Source organism: Papio anubis, chromosome 8 (genome assembly GCF_008728515.1).
Source record: "Papio anubis isolate 15944 chromosome 8, Panubis1.0, whole genome shotgun sequence".
Lineage (NCBI taxonomy): Eukaryota > Metazoa > Chordata > Mammalia > Primates > Cercopithecidae > Papio > Papio anubis.
In genome coordinates, this window is record NC_044983.1 from 6,860,366 (window position 1) to 6,887,608 (window position 27,243).

The window sequence follows — 27,243 nt, forward strand, 5'->3', positions numbered from 1 at the left end:
ATGCACGCGGGGCTCCTGGGGCTGTCCGCCCTGCTGCAGGCGGCCGAGCAGAGCGCGCGTGAGTGCGGCAGCCCGAGGCTGTGCTCACCCCTGCAGCCCCCTACCCCACCCCGGCGCCGGAGCCGCACAGGCGGCCTATGCCTGGACCGGCACTGCCCGGGCCTGCGCCCAGCACTGCGCGCCGGTGACGCACGGTGGTAGCCACCCCACCTGCCGAGCACGTCCCCTTGTCCTTAGTGGATGCCCACGCATGCACGATCTCCCCACGGATGCATGATTTTCCTCCACCTATGCTCGGTCCCCCGCCCCCCGACTGGTGCTTGACTTCCTCCCGCCCCTGCACGATCCCCCCGCCCCACGCATGCAAGATCCCCTCGCAGAACCGGGGGAGATGTATCCGCCCTTCCTTCCATCACAAGCTTTGCAAAGTGCTGCGATGCCAAGATGTGCTGAGCGCAAGTCTGGGGGCTCCCGGGCTCTCCCCCGACTCCCCGCCGGCCCGGGGGACCCTGCGACTTGGAGGCTGCTCGCAGGAGTTGTGGCGGGAAGAGGGGGACAGGGCTCCGCATCCACGCGGCCCTGTAGGACAGCGACTCCGCTTCGGGGTTTAGGACAGGGCGGGACGCGGCCCTCTGGGGCCACCTCCGTTGAGGGGGAAGCCCAGAGCACGCCAGCCGCGGCGGAGCAAGATGGCCCCATTTTTCGCGCCCTTCTGGTTTAAATTCGTAACTCCTTCAGTGCCGGGGAGGAGCGTCTCCGCCCACTTCCGCCGGGCTCCCTGCGGACGCCTCTTCCGGGGCAGAGTCCCTCGGGGAGAAGAGGGGGGACCGTGGGGACGCTACCTCAGGACTTTTCCGTGAGTTCACTGGCGTCCTCGCTGGTCCGGCTGTTTCCGAGGCGCGCAGAGCAGGAAGCTCGCAGAGGACGCGCAAGCGCTCTGGCTCCGCGCCCCGGACGCGAAGGGCTGAGACAGGACCCGCGGGGGTCGGCACCCACTCCAGGTGTCCTCCCTTGTCCTCCAGCTGGGCGCGGCCTGGTTGTTAGCATTCTCCAGCCCTGCAGCACCCAAGGCTTTTTGTCCAAGGGAGGCTGCCGCAGGACGCTCGGGGTGGTGAGAGCTGGACCCAGCCTGGGCACTATGGAAGGGCTGCCTGAGCCCGGACCCCGCCGTCCAGAGCTGCAGCGTCCGCAGCTGTACCTCGGGGCAGTTTTCGCAGTTTCCCTAAAATCCGCGGCTTGTGTTCATTCATCCACTTAGAACTTTACCATTGGAAAGCCTAAGTAACAGTTGTGTGAAAGGATGCCTGTGTGCGGTGCCTCTACTAGCGCACCGCCTCCACGATCAACCTCAGACAACCCTCAGGAGGGGGTGCTAGGAGTACCCGGGAGGCCCAGAGTTCCAGGCCAGGGAGTTCCCCATGTGAAAGTAGGAGAAGAGGGACCCCACAGAGCGAGCTGTGACCCCACAGGGACTAACGGTTCCGTAGTGTAGAGTTACTGACTGGGGAGTGCAGATCCTCTCTCCTCTGTGTAACCGTACCCAACCACCATCACAAACCAACCAACCAACCAGAGAGGAGGTTTCATCGTTCTCGAGGATGCACAAGATGCTAGGCACTTCTCACATGTCGTATATTGCCCAGCAGCTCCGGAAAGCCCTGACACTGTCATTTAGTGCATGCCTGTCCCTGTTACCAGAGGCTCTGCGGGCTCCCAGGCTGCTCCTAGGAGACTCTTGCTGGTGATGGGGACACTGTGTTGGTTGGTTACTGTTTTTTTTGTTTTGTTTTGTTTTGAGACAAGAGTCTCGCTCTGTGGCCCAGGCTGGAATGCAGTGGTGCAATCTCCGCTCACTGCAAACTCTGCCTTCTGAGTTGAAGCCATTCGGGTGCCTCAGCCACCCCGAGTAGCTGGTATTACAGGCACGCAGCCACCACACTTGCTAATTTTTGTATTTTTAGTAGAGAGGGGATTTCGCCATGTGGCCCAGACTGGTCTTGAACTCCTGACGTCAAGCGATCTGCCCGCTTCGGCCTCCCAAAGTGCTTTGGTTTTATTTTTAATGAGATTGTTAGGTGTGGCCACAAGATGAGACACAGGAGAGACTCTGGAAAGCAAAGTTTGTTGTACTCACAAGTCCTAGGACAGGAGACATGGCACACCATGCTGGGCCACAGGGCAATGTCACCAGTGTGGTCAGGAGGCAGGAGACAGGAACCACAGGAAGTTGAGGCCAGACCCTTTGCTGGGGCAGGGCACCAGCTTCAGATTAGCTCTTTGAATAATTTCTGTGGCTTTGGGGTATAAGGGTGGTGTCTGGTTGCCTGGCACTGGGCCCTGGGATGATTAAGGCAAAAGAAGTCCTCGTTTTTGGGGGTATGGGCCAGGTACGGGAGGTCTGGCTCTGGCTAGATTTAGTTCCCATGTCAAAGGTAAGACCCTGGCTGGGCCCTTTGCTAACTCAAATAACTGCTAGCCTTGGAAGGGGCAGTCACTCCCCAGCCAGAAAAGTTTTAAGAGGTCAGGACATCATAACATCCAGAAAATGTTAAATTGTTTAAAATGCAGGTACCCAGTCTCACTCCAGCCTTCCAATAACCTGCTTGCCTTTCCCCTTCTCCCCTAGGCCTCTACACCGTGGCTTACTACTTCACCACAGGGCGGCTTCTGTGGGGGTGGCTGGCCCTGGCTGTCCTCCTGCCCGGGTTCTTGGTCCAGGGCCTGAGCTACCTGTGGTTCCGAGCAGACGGGCATCAAGGGCATTGCTCCTTGGTGATGCTGCACCTCCTACAGCTTGGTGTTTGGAAGCGGTAAGAACAGCTGCGTCTTTCACCTCTGGAGCACAATTGCACAGGTGCAGTGGGAGGACTCTTCTGTCCGTGTGGCTTCTGTCCTCAAGGTCATAAAAGTTCGGCATTGAGGAGAGGTTCAAAGCTGCCATAGCAAACCCCTGCTCTGATATTGGCACCCCCGGCTCCTGCCTGCACACTGTTGAGCATCTCCAACCTCAGGGGCGCTTTCTCTGTGCAGCTGTGACCTTACGAAAGGCTTTTTCTTGTCTTCAGCTGAAGTCCTGTCTTGCTGTTTTGATTTGTTGGTTGAGCCGTTAGTTCCATATAAAGCAACTTGGTTAAGGCAGTTCCATCTGCACACCTGTCACCTTAGAATAGGAAGGTGGCATAGCTTTAGTGAACCACAGACTAGAAAATGAAGCCAGTCTGTTCACATTCGCTTCAAGACTTCGTCTCAAGAAAAAGTCATTTGGATGCCAGGGCTAGTTTTTTGTCTAAAGAAGTAGCCTGGGATAGTTCTGGGGCCTGGTGGGCTTATCCGTGATCCACAAACCATCTCTACAGGTGAGGGCTGATTTTTTCTACTTTGAGAACCTAGATTCAAGGAGCTATGAGAAGAGATGTATCCGTGAGTTTATATCAAGGGCACATTTCAGCTGTCAGCTGCTGCCTTATAATTCCATTGGGTTGATAGGGATTTTTGTTTTGTTTTGTTTTGTTTTTTGAGATGGAGTCTCACTCTGTCACCCAGGCTGGAGTGCAGTGGTGTGATCTCGGCTCACTGCAAGCTCCGCCTCCTGGATTCAAGCGATTCTCCTGCTTCAGCTTCTCGAGTAGCTGGGACTACAGGCACATGCCACCGTGCCCAGCTAATGTTTTGTATTTTTAGTAGAGACAGGATTTCACCGTGTTAGCCAGCATGGTCTCGATCTCCTAACCTCGTGATCCGCCCACCTTGGCCTCCCAAAGTGCTGGGATTACAGGTGTGAGCATCTGCACCCAGACACAGGATTTTTTTTAAGGGAGAAAAATTCAGGGATCAGAGCAGCGAAGCCCTGCAGCTCAAGTGTTCATTAAATCATGGGCACCGAGAGTTGGAAGAGTGTTCAAGGGGTCATGGCCAATGCTGCTCCGTGTCCTGGGGGCTTGTGCCTGCAAACTATTCCCAAGACTTTCTCGGGAGGCACTGAAATGAATGTTGAGCCCCACATGGTGCATCATTGCGAGCAGGGAATGATGCCATCCTGCCCAGAGTAGAATCTCAGCTAGGAAGTAGAGGGTGCTTCTGAGAAAGACTTCAAGTACCCACTCTCAATTTCACTGGACCCTCAGAGTTGGACCCTAAACCTCTAACAGCACCAAAAGCATATTTGCAGCCACAGGCATTTTGCCAAAGCTGGGCCTTTGTGTTCAAGCAGTGCCGTTCCTCTGAAAAGATAGGGCCCTTCCTTCCATGGGCGAGAAGGCAGAGAAGGATCTTTCCAAGGGCCTTGTAGGGTTAGAGCCTATCCTGTGGCCTGGCTACCATTGTCGTCCCCTTCCCTGATCGGCCCAGCCCAGTCATCAATCCATAAGGGCTCTGGGTCTTACTTGGCTTTGACCATCACAGTCATAAGGCATGAGCCCTCGAGGACAGAGGCCTGTTGAGTGAGTCAGCTACCATAAGCACATGTTTGGTAGCCCAAACAGAGAGGTAAGCCCAGGTGATCACTTACAGAAGCTTCCTGGGTAATGAGTAGACAAATCTGCCTTCTGAGGCTGTGTGGACCCTCAGGCCCCATGGAATCCACTGCCTCCCTCAGAGATGGGGACTGCCAGGGGACCATGGTGTGTCCAAATTCATGCTGCTGGTATTTCACAGTGGACCCCACACTATCTTTCCCATGCACTCTTTTTTTTTTTTTTTGAGACGGAGTCTCGCTCTGCCGCCCAGGCTGGAGTGCAGTGGCCGGATCTCAGCTCACTGCAAGCTCCGCCTCCCGGGTTCACGCCATTCTCCTGCCTCAGCCTCCCGAGTAGCTGGGGCTACAGGCACCCGCCACCACGTCCGGCTAGTTTTTTGTATTTTTAGTAGAGACGGGGTTTCACCGTGTTAGCCAGGATGGTCTTGATCTCCTGACCTTGTGATCCGCCCGTCTCGGCCTCCCAAAGTGCTGGGATTACAGGCGTGAGCCACCGCGCCCGGCCTCCCATGCACTCTTAATTTTCTTAAGTGATGCCATGATTTTCTGGTGTATATTAAAAAAACTAAATTGAATACTCAGGTATATACTAGTGAACTCATATAGATAAGTGAAGAGATACATGAAAATTATAAGTTAGGAAAAACCATTAGTCATGTATATTTATTCTTGTTTTTAAAAAGAGGTTAAGGTGACTTTAAAAATACACATCCTTAAAAGAACAAAAAAGAAAAGAAAAGAAGTGAGAAAGGCCAGGTATAGAGATGAAATGTTAGAAAACAAGATAGGGCCAGAAGGCACAGTTATTGGAAGCGGGTCACAGTTTGGCCCTAAGGTTTGTAACAGCCAGTGCAAGCATAAAAGCCGCAAGATTTGCAGTGTTTCTCAGGTTAAACATGAACCAAAAAACAGAAATTTACTTCCATGGAGGAAAGCTTTGAAAGTTAAAATAGACAGCAGTAGATCTATTCCTTATCCTGAAACTAGCACGTTGGGTTCAAAGAAAACACTGAGTAAAGTAGTGTTTTAGTGAAGCAATCCAGCTTTCTGAATTGCAGTTCTGCAAAATGACCTGTAGGGGGAGCCAAAACAATTGTGTTTTGCACAATTTTGAATTGCCTAAGAATATAGGTCCCTTTGAGTGTCCTCACAACAAAATACAAAGGAATCTACTAACTGAAAATCCAGTAAAACACAAAGTTACTTATAAAAATGCAAGGATTGAGGCCAGGCGCCATGGCTCGCACCTGTAATCCCAGCATTTTGGGAGGCCGAGGCGGGTGGATCACGAGGTCAGGAGATTGAGACCATCCTGGCTAACACTGAAACCCCATCTCTACTAAAAATAAAAAAAAATAAAAAATAAAAAAAATTAGCCGGGCATGGTGGCTCAGAGATAAGAAGACAAGCATGCTCAGTATCACAACTACTGTTTAATATTGTGTTGGAGGGTATATACCTAATGTATAAGGAAACTGAAGGAAATAAGATCATGTAACTAGCAGAAGGGAAGAGTGAGACACTCATCCTCTGCAGATGATTATATGCTTGTCTACCTGGAACAATCAACCTTGTCAAGCTGATAAAATAGTTGAAAAGGCAGCCGGGCGCGGTGGCTCATGCCTATAATCCCAGCACTTTGGGAGGCTGAGACAGGCAGATCATGAGGTCAGGAGATCGAGACCATCCAGGCTAACATGGTGAAACCCCGTCTCTACTAAAAATACAAAAATTTAGCCGGGTGTGGTGGCGGGCGCCTGTAGTCCCAGCTACTCGGGAGGCTGAGGCAGGAGAATGGTGTGAACCCGGGACGCAGAGCTTGCAGTGAGCCGAGATGGCGCCAGTGGACTCCAGCCTGGGCGACAGAGCGAGACTCCCTCTCAAAAAAAAAAAAAAAAAAAAAAAAAAAGCAAGGATTTGGCCTGGCGTGATGGCTCACACGTGTAATCCCAGTGCTTTAGGAGGTGGAGGCAGGTTGATCTCTTGAGGCCAGGAATTCTACACCAGCCTGGCCAACATGGTTGAAACCCCATTTCTACTAAAAATAGAAAAAATAGCCAGGCTTGGTCACTCACACCTGTAATGCCACCTACTCAGGAGGCTGAGGCATGAGAATCACTTGAACCTGGGAAGCAGAGGTTACAGTGAGCTGAGATTGCACCACTGCACTCCAGCCTAGGCAACAGAATGAGACTCTGTCTCAAATAAATAAATAAATAAATAAATGCAAGAATTTAAGCCATAAGTGTATTCTTTTTAACGTTCCCAATAATACATACTATGTTAATTTTAAGTCTGACTCTGTTCAAGAGAACCTAACATTGGTGACTACTTATTCAAACAAAGACGATTACTTTTTTCCACTTAGGTTTTTTACTTCCACTTTAATACTGTACATTACCAACATCTTTTTCATCTTTCTTTTTAAGCCCATTTGTAAACTCAGCCTGAGATGACAGAAGAATGCCTATCTCATCCTTCGCGTGCATCTTGGTTTAGCAATTTTTCTTTAGTGAAAATTCAAGGTTCTCAAAAGCAAAGTTAAAGTAAACTCTAAAGGTATATAAGACAAGTTCAGCATACATGGGTGGAGATTTAATATTTAAAAGTATATAAAATATAGCCCTAGCGCTGGAGGGCCGAGTCGCCTCAGGATCCCTCGAGTGAGGCTTGAAGGATGCTGCGAGTTCCATCAATGTAGGGAGGGAACAGGCATTTCCAACACAGAAAGCTGCAGCCGCTGGTGCAAAGACATAGATGCGTTCCAGAAGTGATGTGTTTAGGAAATTAGGAGAAGCTTATTGAGACTAGAGGGTAAGAATTTCCTAGATGGCAGGAATGTGGCGGGAGATAAATGGGCTGGACCGTGAAGAAACTTTTCTACTGGGATAAGGAGTTTGGATTTTATCCTCAGGCATTGGAGACCTGTTGGAAGGGTTTGAGCAAAGGAATAATATGGGCAAATAAGCTTGTAGACAGATGGCGCCAGGGACAATAAAATGGAATAGAGTTGGGAGGGACACGGTCCAGGCGGGCATCCAGAAATCCAGGCAAGAGCTGATAAGGACCTGGAATGACGCAGTGACTGTGAGGACAGATGTCGGATACCATCTCATAGGACCTAGTGACCAAACCCCCATGCTCTCCATCCTGCCTCAGCTTTCACCCCAGCTTCCCTAGTGGCTGTCCAGGGGTCTCAGCCTGAATTTCTCCCTCTGCAATGGGTTCGAGACATGTCGTTTCAGAAAACCGGGCTAGTCACGTTCCCACTGGTCCTCTGTTTCTTACAAGGGTAGCCCCATGACTCAGCCTCTCCTGCCTCCCCCACCTTACCAAGCACCAGATACTCGCTATTCCCAGACATGGACCTTCATTTCAGTGCCTTGTACCCTGTGCCACTGATCCCAGACACTCCTTTAGGCTGTTCCTACCATCTACTTGTCCAGAGTTTGCCTGTCCTCCTCTTCCAGGAAGCCTTCCATGACCACCTTATTCTCTCTCCCTGTGACTCTGATTCCACCACTACCCAAGCCACTCATTTTGATACTTTTGATACATTTCTTCCTCTTTAAGCTTTTCACATTTGTATGTTTTCTTTACATGCTGAATCTTAAGTTTCTAAAAGACATCTTTCATTTCTCTAACTTCTTTTTTTTTTTTTTTGTGAGAGTCTTCTTGCTCTGTCACCCAGGCTGGAGTGCAGTGGCATAATTATGGCTCACTTGCACCCTTGACCTTCTGGGCTCAAGTGATCCTCCTACCTCAGCCTCCTGAGTAGCTGGTGCTACAGGCACCCACCACTATCCCAGCTAATTTTTTGTTGTTGTTTTGTAGACATGGGGTCTCCTTATGTTGCCAGGGCTGGTCTCAAACTCCTAAGCTCAAGCAATTCTCCTGCCTCGGCCTCCCAAAAAGCTAGGATTCATTTCTCTTACTTCTCCTGTGGTCTGTAGTAGGTGGGCTTTTCAAAGCCCAAGAAAAATGCATATTGAACAAACAAAGCTTTTCTGGAAGAGCAAGAAGAGGAAACTACCCCGTGTCAGGAACAAATGATTTGAGAGTGAAAAGAAAACCACTGCCTGCCCTCATGGTTACATTTTTTAGTGTCATATTTTTTTTAACATTAAGTTTATGTCGGGAATCAAGACACAGTAAGAAATGGGTTCACTCCAGGATTCCAAATCATGAAAAAGGAAAGTTGGTTTTCTTAGACATCTGTCCTGGGATCTGAGCACCATGAATAAAGCCATTTGCAAGAGGACTCCCCGAATCTTCTGCTCTGGACGTAGAAATGTTTGCCAACCATCAGGGTCCAGCTTGTCACCTGCCAGTCAGAGCCTTAGGGGTCTCTAGAGGGAGTTTTGCAGGTGACCTTCCGGATGCATCCAGCTTGGCTTCGGGAGCTGCTACATTGAAGTGACCTCTAGTTCTTAACTTGGACAAGACAGGGAAGCAGAATCTGGTGGGTTTGCTGGGCACCAGGCTCGTGTGCAGGCGGCTATGGTCGTCTCCTTGTTGCTGCTGCTGGGTAGACCCAGAGAGGAATTGGTGGGTGGTGGTGAAATCTCATCCCCAGGCGAGACTCGAAGTCTGAGCCCACAGGTTTGGCTGGGGAGTGGCTTCGTCGTCGTCATGGGTTCTATGTGGCTCTTCAGGTTGTAAGGACGGTGGCCTGTGCCACTTTCTACTCATGAGATGAAGTTTCCAATAAAGGTGTCTGGCATAGGCTCGTGGGAAACAGAATGAAGCGAGGACATGTTCTGACTTCTTTCTCTGGTGCTTGATTCCTTTTCCGAGAGCCTAGGAGGGCCACCCAGGCTGGGTGAGCTGATGTGTCCCCGTGGCCCTGGGCCACCCCATCCTGTAATCCACAGTGCAGACATCAGCAGCTCTCTCTGCTGCCCGGTTCTTGGCCTCCACCCACCCTTGCTGGTGTCCCTTTAGTATCCAGAGCCCTTAGTGGGAACAGTCCCCAGGGTGCTGTCCTTGGCCTCTGCTGTCTTCACACAGTCTCTTCTGGCCACTTCCAGTCCCTCAACCACAACTGGTCATCCAGATCTCTCCTTATGGGGGCTCCAGCCATCCTCACATTCCTCACTGCTGAAGAAATTCATATTGTAGCCAATCCAGCACTCCTCACCTGGCTTAATTCCGTCAGTAGCACCACCATTTCCAAGTCATTTAGGCCTGAAACCTCAAAGCCACTGCAACCTCCCTCATCTCCCCCGTTCAGTCATCAAATCCTGATCTCCAACCCCACTATTTTCTGCCCCTGCTCCCCACTTTCCATTCCTAAGACTCCCTTCTGACTCACCCTTCACTAATTACTGCTAGAAGTATTCTATTAGCTCTAATTCCTCCTGATGTTCCTATCCCCTGTTCATACACACACACTACATGTGTGCACACACACACTCACATTGCACATGCTACACATGCACACTGCACACATACATGAATATACACACATGCACCTGCATGCACACACATATATACACATATACACTATACATATGCACGCACATAATGCATATATACATATGCATATGTTTTGCACACTTGCACACACACATGCATACAGGCACACGCAGATACATATAACACACATAGGCACATATACACCACATGTGTGTGCACACATATACATGCACATGCACTATGCACACACAGATACATAGACACAAAAATCCATACACATTCATCTCATACCCCAAATAGTACATATACTTCTGCCAAATTCATTTTTCCAGAGCAAAATCCAAACCCCGTAGCCTGAGATTCAGGCCCCTGATCTGCTTCACTGGGACCAACCACATCAGCCTCCAAGCTCCGTATGGTGCTCCAGCCACCCGGACCTCTGGCCACCCCCCAGCAAAGCCACCAGATCCTTCTTCCCTGTCTGCTCTTCATGTGCCCCAGGTTTAGCAGCCCAGAGTTCTACATTCTGTGAGGATGAGGACGAGAGCTTTTCATCTTTTTGTCCTCCAAAGAGATGACAACACAGTACCTTGCAACAAACATCTGTCAATAAATGAATTCCCATCCCAAGAGGGTCCAGGGAGGGACTCAGGTCAGGGTGATTGCTGAGTCTCACAGAGCTGGCAGCCTGAGTTCCCTTGCCATGCAGCCGCTGCAGCTCAAAGAGCCCCCGGGTCAGGTACTGGGGCACCAGACGTGGGGAGAGTGTGGCCTGGCTGAGCACCATGGGACTCAGGGAACTGACATAGAATTGACGTCTTCTGCTTGCAGTCAGTGCCCGGCAGCAGACTAACTAGTAATCGAGGTGACTAGTAAGGGCATAGGATATTGCTTAGCATGTAGTATGTCTCTAAATGAAAGCTGGTCCTATCGAAGCTCACCACAGTCTGGCTCCAGGTCACGTGCCCTCCGCTGTTCCCTAGGCACTGGGACGCTGTGCTGACCGCTCTGCAGAAGGAACAGGAGGCTCCCCATCGAGGCTGGCTGCAGCTGCAGGAGGCCGACCTGTCGGCCCTTCGACTGTTGGAGGCCCTGCTGCAGACTGGACCCCACCTGCTGCTTCAGACATATGTTTTTCTAGCCTCAGGCTTCACAGATATTGTGCCAGGTGAGTAACTTTCACCACAGAACACAGACTGGCAGCCGAAGGGGGACAGGATCGTGAACCTCTTTAGCAAAACCCTCCCTTCGAGATTTCCTCTGCTTAGGAGCATTAGGGCACCTTGAGCTCACTAGCCCAAGATGATGCTTAAAACTGGCTTTTGCTGGTGCGTTGAGTTTACAGAGAGTTGGCACCCTTCTTTCTTAAGGGTCATGCTAAAGTCAGCCCATAAGGTAGAAATTGCCCATAATCAAAATTACCCTGAAAATGCCTTGGAAAGACTGCCTCTCCATAAACCCAATGCAGATGTTTTTCTTCTATCTTTAGTCATTAGAGTAATTCTTGGCCGGGCACAACACTCACACCTGTAGTCCCAGCACTTTGGGAAGCTGAGGTGGGCGGATTACTTGAGCCCAGGAGCTCAAGACCAGCCTGGCGAAAACCCATCTGTACCAAAAAATACAGAAATTAGCCAGGCATGGTGGCGTGCAGTTGTAGTCCCAGCTATTCATGAGGCTGAGGTGGGAGCATCACTTGAGGCCAGGAGTTTGAGGCTGCAGTGAGCCGTGTTGCACCAGTGCACTCCAGTCCAGGTGACAGAGTGAGACCCTGTCTCAAAAAAAAAAAAAAAAGAAAAAAAGAAAAAAAAAGAAAGACAGAAAGAAGGAAAGAAAAAAGAATACTTCTTTACAAAGCCAGAGGCTTATGCCTTCAAAGCCATGTGGAAACTGAGAACAACTCAGGCCCCAGCAATATTTGTCTCCAGCTCCCACTCATTTCAGGCCATTCACATTGTCATTATGTCTCTCCCTGTTTCTCTCAGTTGCTTCTTGTTTCCTTCTCCCTCTCCCTCCTGCTTTCCCCTTTTCTCCCCTCCACTTCCCTCCCCTCCCCTTCTCTCCCTCCCCACCTCTCCCCTTCCATCTTCATCTCTCCCTTCCTCTTTGCTGAGTGTCCACAATTGCATACGCATAAATTAAATGCATCACATACATGACTGTCCTGTCCTTCCATCCATCTTTATCAAAGAGCCTGACACCATTGGATGTTTTGGTTCTTTTATTAAACCTCCGTCATATGGATCAAACAGCAAAGTACATTTGGGGTGGAGCCATGTTCAGAGCCTTGTAGAATCAGCTTTGTTATACACAGCGGGCTTAGAGGATCAGGAAGTGGGACGTTTTTCTTAAAGGGCATAGAAAGAAAGAGTCCAGCCCATTTGCCAGGAAGAGCATTTAGTACATTGTGTAGTGGAAATATTTCCTGCATATCCCTGTTTCTTCCTGAATATAGACATGTGTATTTGGACATAGAGTTGTTATGTTACCTGTTAGTCAAGGTGGTGGGTTAGTGATACCCTCTGTGCAGCGAGGCTTTAACAAGAGGTTACACATCCCGTTAAAGAAATGCCATGAGTAAATCTTCACAAGGTACTATCACTTCGGAACCTTGAAAACATACCACGTCTTTCTGCTTCCCTTGCAGGGGTGAGCACCCTGTTCTCCTGGTCCTCACTCTCCTGGGCACTGGTGTCCTACACTCGCTTCATGGGCTTCATGAAGCCAGGCCACCTGGCCGTGCCATGGGCCGCCCTCTTCTGCCAGCAGCTCTGGAGGATGGGCATGCTGGGAACCCGCGTGCTGAGTCTGGTTCTGTTCTACAAAGCCTACCACGTTTGGGTTTTGGTGGTTGCAGGTGAGCTGAGCTAATGATCTGGTCATCTGTTGCTGCATTAAAAACCAACCCAGAAATGAAGGTCTCAGGAACAACCACTTATGATCCTCAATCCCAGGCCTGCAGGCTGACTGGACTCTCTGCTGAATGGATCTTGCTTAGGGGGGCCTCAGAGATGGCAGTGGGGTTGCAGGTGTTCGGATTCATAGGGAGCCTTGACAGGAATTAGTAGCTGAGAATTCCAATGGAGAGGAACTGGGAACTGCTAGTCTTCTGTAAAAATAGGCTCAGAACTGGCTCAGCATTGCTTCTGCTGTATTCTGCTGGTCAAAGCAACCACAGCCAGCCCAGATTCAAGAGCATGGAGGTCTAGACTGCAGCTCCCGATGAGTACACATCCAGAGCAGGAAGGAAAATGTACTAGCTCTCTTGGGAGATCCTCAGCTTAGACATCCCAGCCCTCAAAACTCCCAGCTAAATCTGGAGCAGAGAACTTCTCAGGAGACTGTTCTGTGTGATAGGCCGAAATCTTTTATGTAGAAAAACTGTCAGTCAAACGGGAGGGAGGTACAAGGTCCCACCTGCCTCACCTGATATAAAAATATACGGTATATATGTGATACCACACATAGCCTCCAAAAGTGCACCATTTCCTTTGAATGCCGAATCTTGGACATCTCCTCTGTTGCAAATAGGACAGCTCCACTAAATCCAAGCCCTCCCTCCTCCCTCAGTCTAGGCACACACAATATGAATGGCAATGACAGAGAGTCTATCTGGCTCTGGAGGCTCCCTGAATAGGGCCTGTGTGTCCCTGCCAAGGAGAGCTGTCATCTCTGGTCATCAGTGAATATATTCTGCAAGAAGGAACAGTGTACTCTTGTTTTAAGAGAATTGGAGACATTAAGAAATATTTGGCTCTTGGGCCTAGATCAAACATTAAATACAGTTATTGGCAGAAAAGATAATTTTTTTGAAAAAAAAAAACCATGCTTCTAAAGAGAGATTAGCTATTTTGTTATTCTTTTTTAAAAAATTCAGCTTGAAATCCAGAATGATTTTTTCATCTTAAAACATGGGAATAAAAATGAGAGCTGCACCACATAGAATTCTTTCCTTTGGATGTGGAGGTTTTCAGCTCTTGTAACAATTTTAAAATAATTGGCAGTCAGTTTTATAACTGCCTCTTTAAACACTTTCTGGAACGAAAAGGGCATAGGTATACAATATTTGGCAAGTGTTATTGAAGCTAGTCTTTCTTTGGTCATCTTCGAATTAGGTCAGATGCCCTTTATAAGAATAAAATGGGATAATACATGCAAAGACAAACTGCGTTGGTTTTCTGTCCCCCTCAAACCTCTTCTGGGTTTTGATGTCTCTTCTTGGATGCTGAGTCAAATGTGGTCGGAGAGGCTTCCAGCCCCTGGTCTCTGTGTCCTTGCTTGTCCCCCCATCTCCCCACGTGGACCCTGACATCTGCACCTGGATTCTCTGCAGGTGCCCACTGGCTGGTGATGACATTCTGGCTCGTCGCCCAGCAGAGTGACATCATCGACAGCACCTGCCACTGGAGGCTGTTCAACCTGCTCGTGGGGGCCGTGTACATCCTCTGCTACCTCAGCTTCTGGGACAGCCCTTCCAGAAATAGGATGGTCACATTCTACATGGCAAGTGGCACTGTTCTTCATCCTAACTTTTACAGTGTATACAGCAAGTGGGGTGTGTATGGGTGTGTTGGGGGGGTGTGTTTGTGTGTGCACCAGTGCACACCTATCTCTTGAAGAAGGAATAGCTTAGTTTAAGAAAAATACTTAAAGAAATTATAGTCTTGAACAGAGATGACAGGTTTTGAAAATAGTAACCCAATCTCAAGTTGTGGCCCCGCATTCAATGTGGCAACAACTGAGGCATATTTGGTGATGTCTTCTCTACATCAGCCCACCTGCTGAATATCATATACTCAATGTCTTTGTTAATCAACTCCATTTTTATTAGGCGTTTATGATTAAGATCCAGGCATAGCCCTAGAGAGCATCAGAAACACAAAAGTGGCCTCATACTTCTTCAGATTGCTTTGAGGGCAGTAGAGGTTTCTTCCTATTAAAAAAAATTATAATACTTGGAAAGTAAGTAGGCACCCAAATAACTAAAATCAGATAGAATGTGGCAAGGTGCCAAGAGAGAAAAAAAAATGTCTGGGACTCATAGGAGTAGCTGCCAGCATCACCTCTCATCGGGATGACCAGAGACTTTCAGATGGACAGTGGAGACTGAGCTGGATTATAATGGGAAAAGGAGAGAAAATACAACCACGTAGGTGGGGGCACCTGTTTTGGAGTCAGAAAACTTGCACTGGAGCCCAGCTCTCCTGACTGCTACCACCACCTGGCTTCAGCCAAGAATTTAAACTGTCTGAACCTACTTCTTCACGCACTCTAGGAATAAATAAGTCACCCTCTCAGTGTTCCTATGAAGATTAAATAAGATTTACATGCTTTGCAGGGTTCCTATAAAGACCAAATAAAACAATATACATAAGTAGCTGGCACAAAATAACCCATAAATTGTGGCCATTATTTTTTTTTTTTTTTTTTTTGAGACGGAGTCTCGCGCTGTGTCACCCAGGCTGGAGTGCAGTGGCGCGATCTCGGCTCACTGCAAGCTCCGCCTCCCAGGTTCACGCCATTCTCCTGCCTCAGCCTCCGAGTTGCTGGGACTACAGGCGCCCGCCACCACGCCTGGCTAGTTTTTTGTATTTTTAGTAGAGACGGGGTTTCACCATGTTAGCCAGGATGGTCTCGATCTCCTGACCTCGTGATCCACCCGCCTCGGCCTCCCAAAGTGCTGGGATTACAGGCTTGAGCCACCGCGCCCGGCCAATTGTGGCCATTATTAACATGAAAAGGTGAGACTTTTGAGGGAGGAGTCAGGCATTCCAGGGTAGAGACCTGGGTGAAGATAAAGGCAGGATGCAGCTGCCGTCCAGAAAAGGGGAGCGTCCTGGACACCTGCGGATTTTGGGACCCATAAAGCACAGCGACCTCATAGGCTATGGAGCCAGACAGAGCTCACAGGACTTGTGACATTGGACACATTACTGAGCCTCACCAACCTCAGCTTCCACAGCTGAACACCGAGCATAACAGCATGTGTGTTGTAGATAGGTTCACATGCGACAGGGTCCAGGTCATGCATGAGCAGCCTCCCAACCCACATGATCCCCACGTGAACAAAGTGGAATCTGGATTTTCTCGGCCAGTTTGCTGAAGTGGCTTATTCATAGGTGGACATCCCGTCTGCCAATGCCCAGATAAGCAGGAGTTCAATAAGGAGGAGTTGACACCTGCCGCCTTGTTTGCTTGCGTTTGTCACATTCTCACCTCAGTCGCCACGTCATCTCCCAGGAGTTTGAGGGCTGTTACAGAAGGAAAGAAAGCAAATCCTTCTTTCTTCCCAGCTGTCTCATACAGTCACTAGATTACTGAGTCAAGAGCGATTAAACAGTAAAAACAGAAATCAGATACCATTACATTCAGAGTGAGATCTACCACAGTGGCACGAGTGTCCTTATCTCTCTCCCTGTGCACAGACCCATCCAGGCCAGGCAGTCCCAGCCCGGTAGCTTGGATCCCAGCAGCATGTGGTGGGGAACATGGGCCTTAGGACTTGGTGCCCAACCAGCTAGGGCTTGATACCAGGATCTTTCAGTTCTGAACGGTATGAGAGTCATCGGGGCTCCCCCGACCCCCACACCCAGTTTTTTTGCATCTCTGAAATGGTTGTTGCTAGGATTGATAAGATGATGGATAGAAAACCAAGAGTCTGGTGCCTGGCACAGGTAGATAGATGTAGATGCTCTGAAAGATAAATAAACAATTTACAATAAATGAAAGAGACATCAGGAGCAAGAAAGGAGAGAAAGAAGGAAAGGAGGAAGGAAGGAAGGAAGGAAGGAAGGAAGGAAGGAAGGAAGGAAGGGGAGGGAAGAGGAAGGAAGTGGAGAGTAAAGATGGCCAATATCACCATAAAGAGGTGAAATAACAAATAACTCCCAGGATAACCTATTAAACTACTGACATTTCAAGAGTGCCCGCCAGTCACATTCTGAGGTGGGGCTGCAACCATGAAACTGAAGAAAAGGCAGAGATGACAGGTGGGCATTCTCACCGCACACTGCACCACGCACACTGCCCAGGCCTGAGTCTGGGCCCCTCCCTGTGCCAAGCAGTGCTAGGCAACCCTGGCTCTGTGACATGGGCCATTCAGAGCACAAGGCAGCCTCTCCCTGTGTTCCTCAATACCCCCAGCTAATCTCCATTGATCCAATGTGGCTGAGTGGCCAGCGCCTGAAGCCAGTACCTCTGGGCAGGTTAGCGATGCCCAGACTGTGATCTTGGAAGCCTGAGGCCACACTGCAGTGGACACACTGGGGCACCACTCCCTGAGATGGGCACCCTGCTGGCACAGACCCGTGCTGCCATTCAAAAGCATTACCTTCTGCAGAGGGTGCCGGGCCCCTCGCAGCCCCAGCCCTTGAGACAGCAGCTCACAGAGGAAAGAGGCTGCCAAAGCCCAGGCCCTGGGTGGGCCCTGGAAGAAGCTGCAGTTCCTGTCTGGAAGCCCCAGCCTTGGGCAGCGCAGCCCAGGGCCAACCCAAGGATCACCCACCTATGTTGAACCTATTCCTGGGCCACTGGAGAGTGTACCACCCCCACATCCCTTCAAGTAACAACATAAGGTGTTTTGTTTTGGCTTTTGGTTTTTTTTGAGACAGAGCTCGCCCTGTTGCCCAGGCTGGAATGCAGCAGCGCCATCACAGCTCACTGAAGCCTCTGCCTTCTAGGCTCAAGTGATCCTCCCACCTCAGCCTCCCAAGTCACTGGGATCACAGGCACATATCACTATGCCTGCTTAATTGTTACACTTTTTCGTAGGGCCCTTAACCAACAGGCCACCGCCTGGCAGGGGTTCAGGAGGTTTCTGCTGGAAGGGTCTGGCAGGGACTGGGGGCTGGGGGCTGGGGGCCTCCAGTGCAGCCGGGCATCAGCCCTGCTGGTTGTCAGTGGCACTCAGGGGGGCTTTTCTGCAGTGGAGATCCCCAGGCTCCCCCTCAGAGATTCTGGCTCAGTAGGTCTGAATGGGACCTGGGAATCCGTGTCTGGAGACAGCCGCAGGGGACACTATGACTGGCCTAGCTCAGGAGCTACTCACCTGTCCTCACCTCCTGCGCAGAGGCGGGAGCAGGCCTCTCGGTCATTTCTGAATGTAATATAAGACCCGGTCTCACTTCTTTCACCCATCACGGGTTTATTCACATCAGCACACATTCAGCTTCCTCCTGTGCTGAGAATGGAGTTCAACACCACAGTGTAAGAGTGTCATGCCTCAGTGGCCACAAAGACATAAGCAAATCCATGCAGCCACTGTGATCAGAGAAGTGACGCTATCCAAACTCCACAGGACACAAGAGGCAGAGCCTGGGAAAGTCAGGGAAGGGTTTACAGAGGGGACTTGCACGAGGTGCTGTGTGGTGAGCGAGGTTCACCTGAAGGAAAGTGTGGAAGGGGGCTAGGACGTTTCAGGCAAAGCTGCAGAAGACCCTGGAGTGTGTGGAAATCCACAGGAAAGTGAGTGCGTGCAGCGTCAGAGGTGAACAAAGCCCTGCACTCATTAAAAGCAATGAAAACAGATTGCACTGAGTCTGTCGCCACAGGGAAGACAGCCCCACATGAACTGAACCCACCTTCAGGTTATGCAGAGATAACTGGGGACTTAAAAGGGAGAAAAAAGGAGGAAGGCGGAGGAACATCAACGGGCTTGGACAGAGACAGGGAGGTGGAAATTTACAAAAAGCAGGAAAGTGGGATCGTAAATGGGAGCGTGCCATCTGCGTTTGCTCATTGGCGCTTGTCCCTTGTTAGGAACAGAAACAAATTTCTCATTTCTTTATGACAGGAGGCAAGAGTCAGTCCTGTTAGAGCAATGCACCCACCAGGCTTGGAGTCTGTATTTAAATAGATGGCTCTTGGGTCCTTGAGGAGACAGTTCTAGGTAATGAAGATGTGTATCTCAGAACACAGCGAAACGATTTGCAATTGCAAGCTTTCTAAAGTAACTGCTCGGAAAGGAAGTCCAGGGTCCTATCTGCCCAGCACCAAGTTGTGGCTGGAACAAACAGTACATTCTCCTGGCAGCATTGCGCTTTCTTAGGCAGGAACTTAAAGGAGACTGAGGTCGGCATCGTAGAGGTGAGGCCTTGAGCCGCTGGAAACTCTGTCAGTGTGTGTTCAAGTCTCTCAGTGTGGGGAGGTGAGTCTGGAGTTCTCGTCGGCCAGGGTTGAAGACTCACGGAAAAGAAGCCTCAGAGGATCCTGACTGGAGTTTGGTTGAGGAAACACTCTGTCAGTGGAATGTCATTTGAGGAGAGCATGCTGGAAGATGACCCCAGAAAGGAAAATTGGGGCTAACTGGCAAACAGGACCATCTGCTCTGTTGAGAAGTAGGGACTGGATCCTGAAGTTAAGGGGGGCTGTTTCGAGGTGCACTGGGGAGGAATGGCAAGGTGCAGTCTCTGGGTGAAGCAGGTTGCCCTGACATTGGTGTGGAGGAGATATTTCAGAGAGAGAATGAAGATAGGGGTTGCCTAGACAGAAGGCATGGGGGGCCAGAACCACGAAAATGGTGGGAAAGACAGGAGGCAGGTGATGGAGTTGGGACAAATGTAAGGATCTGAACCACCAGAACCACACAACTGAGGGGTGGGGAAAGAAAGGCGCCTTCTGTACTGGCTGCTGGCCAAGGCCTTTAGCACAGAAACCCTGCCCATTGCGCCCAGAGGGACTGGGAGAATGGACATTCGTAGGATTACGAAGCAGCTCCTCATAATTTTTTTATTTATCTACTTCTTTGAATTTTTGAGAGTGAAAAATGAAGCCAATGAATAACCCTGGCAAATCTTTAAAGAGTTTTAGCAAATCAGTATATAATTTAAGTGTTATTTTTAAATAAATAACATATACAGTATTTAAATATATCGTCTTTGAATTACGTCGAGCTCGTTTACTTATTTTAATGAAGATATATATTTTTATATTTAAAAATTAGAAAGCAAAGTTAATAAGCCGACCCAGAGCGGGGTACAAAGAGCCTTCCGGACCATCTGCCATTTTGACCAGCTGCAGCCACGGGGCCAAGCTCCTTTGTCAGCCTGCGAGCTCCCGTCTCCTGCTGCCACCTGGTGGCCGCAAGGCGAATTTACCTGGTCGCTGCAAAGCAATTATTTTAAGGAACCAAAATCCTAAAGTTAGAAAGTTTGTGATCCTAGCTCCCTGGAATTCAGTGGCATCATGAGCTCTGCAGCTACCTTTAATTACAACACTAATGCGTGCCTGCAGTTAGCGTGAGGATGGAGAAATATGCAAAGTAGAAAATAAAAGTTTCTCTCAGCCCAGACTGATTCTAAAGACGGCCCCACAGCCATTTGAGGGATGCCCTTACATTTCCTGGGCCTTTATGATTCTGCAGACACTTTAATGAGCCACTCTGAAAACAGAGTGGCTCTCTCTTTGCCAGAGAAGGTCTCAGTGGGACACAGCCCTGCTCCTGGGCAGGCCCCAACAGCCTGGGGTCTCCAGTGGGCACTCAGGATGGAGGGGAGGGGGAGCCGCTGCAGACTCACGGGACGGGGTGGTCCCTGGGTGGTCTGCACCTGATGAGGTGTGGTGCCTCTCCCCTGGGTCCCGCAGGTCATGCTGTTGGAGAACATCATCCTGTTGCTTTTGGCCACCGACTTTCTCCAGGGGGCATCGTGGACCAGCCTGCAGACCATAGCTGGGGTCCTGTCTGGATTTCTGATTGGTAAGCCCCAATGTTGCCTTCTTATCTGCATCCCCTCCCCAACCTATTTTTTTTTTTAAATGGGCTCAAAGGGCAGGAAACTGAGTTCAGATGTGGTTAACTGGAGATCAAGGAACCAGGCTCACTGCACTGTGGGTAGCAGAGCCGTCCCCATCAGAGCATGAGACACTGAGCTCAGCCTCATCTGCCTTGTGATTGTGCTCAGAACCTCATGCAAAGCTGGGGCTGTCCCTCTGTACCCCAAAGCCCCCATCCTCCCCAGAGTTTCCTGCAGGGTTGAGGACGTGACCTCCCTCTCCCCTCCCACCTTGGGGAGCTCCTCACATCCTCCTCACATGGCACCCCTTGCAGCCCATAGGCAAGCACCCTGGGAGGTACGTGCCCTAGCAGTGGAGGAGAGGAAGGTGAGGCACAGAGGAGGTCGAGTCCCCAAAAGATCCGATGGTTTGTAACAGATAGAGCTGAGATTCAAGCCCAGCTCCAATGCAGGCCTCAGCACAGGCCTGGCAGCTGTAATCAGCCATGTTTTATGAATGCATGGCCCCAAGGTCTGTGCTGTGCCCACAGTGATGACCTCGCTTCCCAGATTGGCATGAGCTCCGCAGGGATTTTGCCCCCTACTTGAAAGGTGTGGACACCAGCCTCTGCTCCCAGCACAGCAGGCTTCCACCACTGTCACTTTCAGGCCTGCGGTGGGACCGTCAAGGCCAGCACCCGCACATCTCACATGGGGCCTCGTGCTTCTGCAACACGGGCCAGGACAAAGATTCCCCAGTCCTCTGCAACAACTCCTGCCCTCACTCCAGAGCCTGCTGTCTGTCACCCCCACTCTGAAGAGGTGCCTGGAAGTGGCCTCGGGTTCTTTTCTTGCTCACAGCAGCCGGGGGTTGGACGTGGCCTGTGTGAGTGGCCTGGACCTGGGAAAGGAATGACCTGGACACAAAGCACTTAGTGAGATGCAGGGGCTATTCACGGGTTGGAGAAGGGTCAGATGCTGTGGCCTTGTAACAAGCGTCTGAGAGCCACAGACCACCCTGGGTTTCAGCTCTGTCCTTCTTCATGAAACGTCATTGCTCCTCACTTGTTCCAGCTTCAGGTAGCTGAGACAACCCCTTCTTTTTCAAATCAAACTTTTTAGAAAATTGTAGTTTTAAGAAACAATACAGAGAGGCCGGGCGCAGTGGCTCACACCTGTAATCCCAGCACTTTGGGAGGCCGAGGCGGGCGGATCACAAGATCAGGAGAGTGAGACCACAGTGAAACCCTGTCTCTACTAAAAATACAAAAAATTAGCTGGGCGTGGCGGCGGGCACCTGTAGTCCCAGCTACTGGGGAGGCTGAGTCAGGAGAATGGCGTGAACCCAGGAGGCGGAGCTTGCAGTGAGCCGAGATCGCACCGCTGCACTCCAGCCTGGGCGACAGAGCAAGACTCCGTCTCAAAAAAAAAAAAAAAAAAAGAAAGAAATAATACAGAGAATTCCCTGTACCCATTACCGGGTGTTCCCCCAGTAGTAACATCTTGCAAAACGGTGGTACAACATCACAGCCAGGATCTCAACATAGTGCAGTCAAGGTGCAGGGAGAACCCTTCCATTGCCACAAGGACCCTTCCTATTGCCCCATTCCTCTCGCCCCTGCCACCTCCTCCCCTCCTGGCCACCATCCATCTGTTCTCTGTTTCTGTTATTCTGTCACATGGAGAATGCTGTGTGAAAGTACCACACAGTGTGTGCCCCCTGGGGATCGGTCTTGTTCACTCGGCAGAGCTCTCCGGAGAGGCTCCCAGGTTGCTGTGTGTCAGCAGCTCCTTGCTTTTTATGGCTGAGTCGCATCCCATGGCTTGGATGGACCACAGCTTGTTTCACCATCGACCCATGGATGGGCATCTGGTTTGTCTTTTTTGAAATAATCATTTGAATAGCAGAGCATTGACTTCTAAGCTGTGTGTGTGGATAAATGGCCTATGGGAAACTGAGGACATCAGGCTGCCCAGGTGAGAAGGACCCCTCTCACCACATTGCATGGTAGTCTGGGTGTTCCTGGCATATTTCAAGCAATCCTTCCTTCAGGGAGGGGCCACGTGATACTTGGACTGAAGGGGCCTTGCCAGCCAGGAGGTCTAACAACTCATCTGGATTTTCCAGTTTACGGGAGGTATAGCTGAGTCCTGGGGGCACAGTGTGGTGGGAGGGAAAAACGTCCCCTCATCTGCTTTCTGGATTTTAACACTGATTCAAAAAAGATGTCCCGCACCGCTCCAAAAACCTGTCACAGTCCTGGGAGTGGACGCCTGGTTTCCTTCCGGTTCCGCTCCAGTGAGAAGACATTTTCACAGCCAGTATGCTGGCCCACGGCACAGCAGGAGGGCAGCGAGTAGGGAGCCCAAAGCCGCCGGCAGCACCCAGCACCCAGGTGGCCGCCGGCTCAGAACCATGTCTGCCGCTCCTCCTCTGGCCTCTGATGGAGCTTCCAGTCCCCTGGCTCCCCGGCTGACCCTTGGGAATCTTCGGCGGGAAGATTGAACACAAATTATAGTCCAAGGAGCACGAGCTTGCATCCAGGCTCCTCCCCTTTTCCTTCCATCCTGTGACCAACCTTCATTGCATACCAACTGCGTGCCAGCCTGGGGATGCCACCAAGAAGCCCCGGACCGCATGGCCTCTGGAAAGTCTGTGTTCACTGAATAAGTGTGCCCAGGACTTCTGTGGGCAGGGGCCTTTGTTCATCTCTCCTGGCCTTGGGTGGCTGCTTGTACAAGAAGGATGACAATATGTCCCTCACCGAGCAATTGTGAGAATTCAAAACAGTGCAGACATTGGCTGAGCAGGGCCTACTGCAGAGGGGGTGCTGCACACGGAGGCATTCCATCTCTCTTGCCCAAGTTTGAGCCTGGCCACTAACCAGCTGCTTGACCCGGACCCCCCAGTCCCCTAAGACAAGAGAGGATTGGGGGGTGGGGGGTGTGCTTCAGGGGTTCTTTCTAGCTCCGTCATGCTGCAATCTCCTGGCCTCAGGCATTACTTCAGGTTTTGTGCTGTTTATAATGAGCACCCTGAAACCAGGCTCTTTATCCAGTACAACAGGAAACTGGAAATAACGTGGGAGGCTTACTGGAATGCTCTGTTAAAGAAATTATTGTAGCAGTCAACACTTCTGATCAAAATAAATTAAACTGACAACAATGTGATTAAGATGTTTATGCACAAAGGAAGTATTGTTGTTGTTCATGGAAATTCCTTGATATGGGGTTTTTGATGAATCTGATTAACCTCTGTTTAGGTCTTAACTTGTTTTTGAGGTTATTTCTTACACCTTCCCTTCCCCCTGCTTTGTAACCCATCAACCACTGTATTGACAGTTGAATTTGGAGTGTATGGTCCAGTTACTTGAATGCATATTTCTACCAAACATTTTGTACCTGTGTGTACACACACACACACACGCATGGATGCACACTCACACGCACACACATGTAGATGACTCAACTGGAGCTGCCCTCAAGACAAAAGCATAGAATCAATCGGATTGAAGCCTTGTTACTCGTGTTTAAGTCTAGAAATATTTACAGCTTTTAGAAGCTGGAACCTACTTAAATTCCCCTAAAATATCCAGTTCTGAGGCTCCAACAAGAGTCCTATTTTGGATCCCAAATTATCTTGCTCTACACAAAAGAGCCAGAACCTGAAACTGCACACCACAGGGAGGATGCAGACTTCAAAGAACATAACCTTGTGGTCTTTTTGTTCTTTTTCAGGCAGTGTCTCGCTGGTAATTTATTACAGCCTGTTGCATCCAAAATCCACAGATATCTGGCAGGGCTGCCTGAGGAAGTCCTGTGGCATTGCAGGAGGTGATAAAACAGAGAGAGGCGCTTCTCCCCGGGCTGTAGCTCTAGCTGGGAAGACAACCGAGAGCTCAGGCTCATGCCAAGGGGCAAGTTATGAGCTAACCATTTTGGGGAAGCCCCCTACCCCTGAGCAGGTCCCCCCAGAGGCTGGGCTGGGGACCCAGGTTGCTGTGGAGGACTCCTTACTCAGTCATCACCACTGGCTGTGGGTGAAACTTGCCCTAAAAACAGGAAATGTGTCTAAGATCAATGCCGCCTTTGGAGATGCCAGTCCTGTCTACTGTCCACCTGCGTGGGGGTTGAGTCAACAGGACGACCCGCAGAGGATGGCCCTGTCCGCCCAGCAAGAGCTCCCATCCTCATCCCGTGACCCGTCAACCTTAGAGAACAGCTCTGCATTTGAAGGTGTCCCTAAAGCAGAGGCTGACCCATTGGAAACCTCAAGTTATATATCTTTTGCCAGCAATCAGCAGGATGAGGCACCTAGCCAGAACCCAGCAGCCACGCAGAGGGTGGGCACCCCAAAGGAAGGAGCCGACGCTGTTTCTGGGACACAGGGGAAGGGGACAGGTGGGGAGCCAAGAGGAGGGGAAGGACAGCAGAGTTCCACATTGTACTTCAGCGCCACTGCAGAAGTGGCCACATCCTCACAAGAAGGCAGCCCAGCTACTCTGCAAACAGCCCACTCTGGAAGGAGTCTGGGAAAGAGCTGCCCTGCCCAGCCTGCGTCGCCCCAGCCAGTGGTCAAGCCCTTCCCCGTCACCATGGCTGACATTAGCCCCATCCTAGGCACAGGCCCCTGCAGCGGCTTCTGCCCCAGTGCAGGCTTCCCTGAAAGAACCCTCAGTATCTCAGAGCTGGAGGAGCCGCAGGAGCCCACAAGGGACCAAAGTCACCATGCAGCTGTTGGTGTGTGGATGTCGTTGCCACAGCTGAGGACTGCCCATGAGCCCTGCCTCACGTCCACCCCTAAGTCTGAGTCTATCCAAAGGGACTGCAGCTGCAGGGAACAGATGAAGCAAGAGCCGAGTTTCTTCATCTGACCACAGTCACGGTGGGATAAGACAACAGGCTGACAAGCCAAGCTGGTCATTTGGTGCAGTGAGAAGAGAAATCCCACTTCTGACACCTGTGTCCTTGGGCATGTTACTGTCACCTCTGAATCTCCATCTGCATCCCTGAAAAATGAGGAAACAGGGCTGGATGACTTCTCAGATTCGCTGTAAACATCACAGACCCCACCCATGCATAGCAGAGACTCTAACATACTGTGGAGGAGGAGAAAGAGATTCCAGTCAAAATTGCCTGCTGCCTTTTATGAGCTGTAGGTTCCCCTGTTTTATCTTTTTGCTGTGGCTTCTAGGAAACACAAAGGTAAAACCCAGATTCCTGTTTTATTCGGGGTTCTTGTTACAATTAGCTTTGCCTCACACTTAGTGGTTATGAATCTCATTTTCGTATATTCTAACTGCATTATGTTATGAAGTCTCCTGGTAAGATAATGTGAATGCTTTCTGGGAGTAGATAAGGACTGTGTGCTTGTAACAACTAACATAACTGAAAATGCAAACGTCATTCTAAGATTCCCGTATCTTTTGGTTAGGGGACAATATTAGAGCCCTTAAAAAGGAAGAGTAGACTCACTTAGCTCAGCCTCCCCCATGCTAACGGCACACGCACACACTTTCTGCAATTCGCTCTGACCATCAGTATCCTCCTGGCCAGCCGCATAAATGTATTTTTTTGTGAAATGTGCAGCTCCCCTTCTTGCAGGCTGGCTAGCCAGCAGTTCCCTTCCAGCCCCCACTGCTGCTTTCCAGCCCATCTCCTTTATCTCCAAGCTTTGTTCCCACCTCCATTCGATGTGAGACACTATCCGTGATTTAAGCCCATCCAACAAGAAGGGAGCAAACGTCCGTTCCTCTCGGACTCTCCTTCTCTCTGACTCCTCCACTTTAACGTGTTCTTTGTGACTGGGTATTTCCATCATTTCTTTAAGCCTTGCTTTGTAGCTGATTAAGGAAGTCCAGTCATAAACCATCAAAGAGAAAGGCACACAGAGAGCTGGATGCTATTTGGGGATGGGTATTTTTGTTTTGTTTTGTTTTGTTTCATTTGTTTATTTGTCAAGACAGGGCCTCTCTGTCCCCCAGGCTGGACTTCAGTGGCACGATCAGGGCTCACTGCAGCCTCAACCTCCAGGGCTTAAGCAATCCTCTTGCCTCAGCCTCTCGAGTAGGTGGGACTTCTCACAGGTGGGCACCATGCCCGGCTACTTTTTTGTATTTTTTGTAGAGACAGGTTCTTGCCATGTTGCACAGGCTGGTCTCCGACTCCTGAGCTCAAGCGATCTGCCCACCTCGGCCTCCCAAAGTACTGAGATTACAGGCGTGAGCCACTGTGCCCAGCCAGAATGGGTAGTTTTTATTCTCTCCAAACACTTCTAGATTAGGGGATAATATTAGAGCTCGGAAAAGGAATAGTAGAATAACTTAGCTCAGCCTGATACATACTAAGGGAATGTGCAGACACTTTCTGCAATAAGCTCTCAGACCATCAGCATCCTCCTGGCCAGTCACATAAGCCAATCAGGGATGGTAGACAAGTGGCTACAAACTTTCCATACCACAGGTGAAGATAACAAGAGTTTGGGTCGCATGCAGGGACTCACACCGGTAATCCCAGCACTTTGAGAGGCTGAGGCAGGAAGATCACTTGAGGCCGGAAGTTCGAGACCAGCCTGGGCAATGTAGTGAGACCCCGTCACTACTAAAAATACAAAAATTATCCTGGTATGGTGGCACACACCTG

The 27,243-nt window shown here is 50.2% G+C and overlaps 1 protein-coding gene and 1 long non-coding RNA gene across 3 annotated transcripts in view; one reads left to right on the top strand and one right to left on the bottom strand.

Moving 5' to 3' along the window:
• LOC103886597 overlaps positions 1–912 on the bottom strand; it is a 58,723-nt gene extending 57,811 nt beyond the window's left edge. For both annotated transcript variants that reach the window (XR_004185729.1, XR_650333.4), the window contains exon 1: positions 843–912. This is a non-coding gene — a long non-coding RNA (uncharacterized LOC103886597). The remainder of the gene's footprint in view (positions 1–842) is intronic.
• Positions 1–26,606, top strand: XKR5 (XK related 5). Its single transcript, XM_003902390.5, has 7 exons — positions 1–58; positions 2,627–2,810; positions 10,876–11,060; positions 12,540–12,749; positions 14,226–14,395; positions 20,474–20,585; positions 24,340–26,606. The coding sequence occupies exons 1-7, from the start codon at positions 1–3 to the stop codon at positions 25,473–25,475; spliced, it is 2,055 nt and encodes a 684-aa protein (XP_003902439.1). The 3' UTR covers positions 25,476–26,606.
• The last annotated feature ends 637 nt before the right edge of the window (positions 26,607–27,243 follow it).

Excerpts from the sequence above, each read along its gene's own strand:
- XKR5 (XM_003902390.5), top strand. The coding sequence starts at position 1 with ATGCACGCGGGGCTCCTGGGGCTGTCCGCCCTGCTGCAGGCGGCCGAG. Across the intron at positions 12,750-14,225 it reads TTGGGTTTTGGTGGTTGCAG|GTGCCCACTGGCTGGTGATG; the intron begins GTGAGCTGAGCT and ends GATTCTCTGCAG. Across the intron at positions 14,396-20,473 it reads GGATGGTCACATTCTACATG|GTCATGCTGTTGGAGAACAT; the intron begins GCAAGTGGCACT and ends TGGGTCCCGCAG.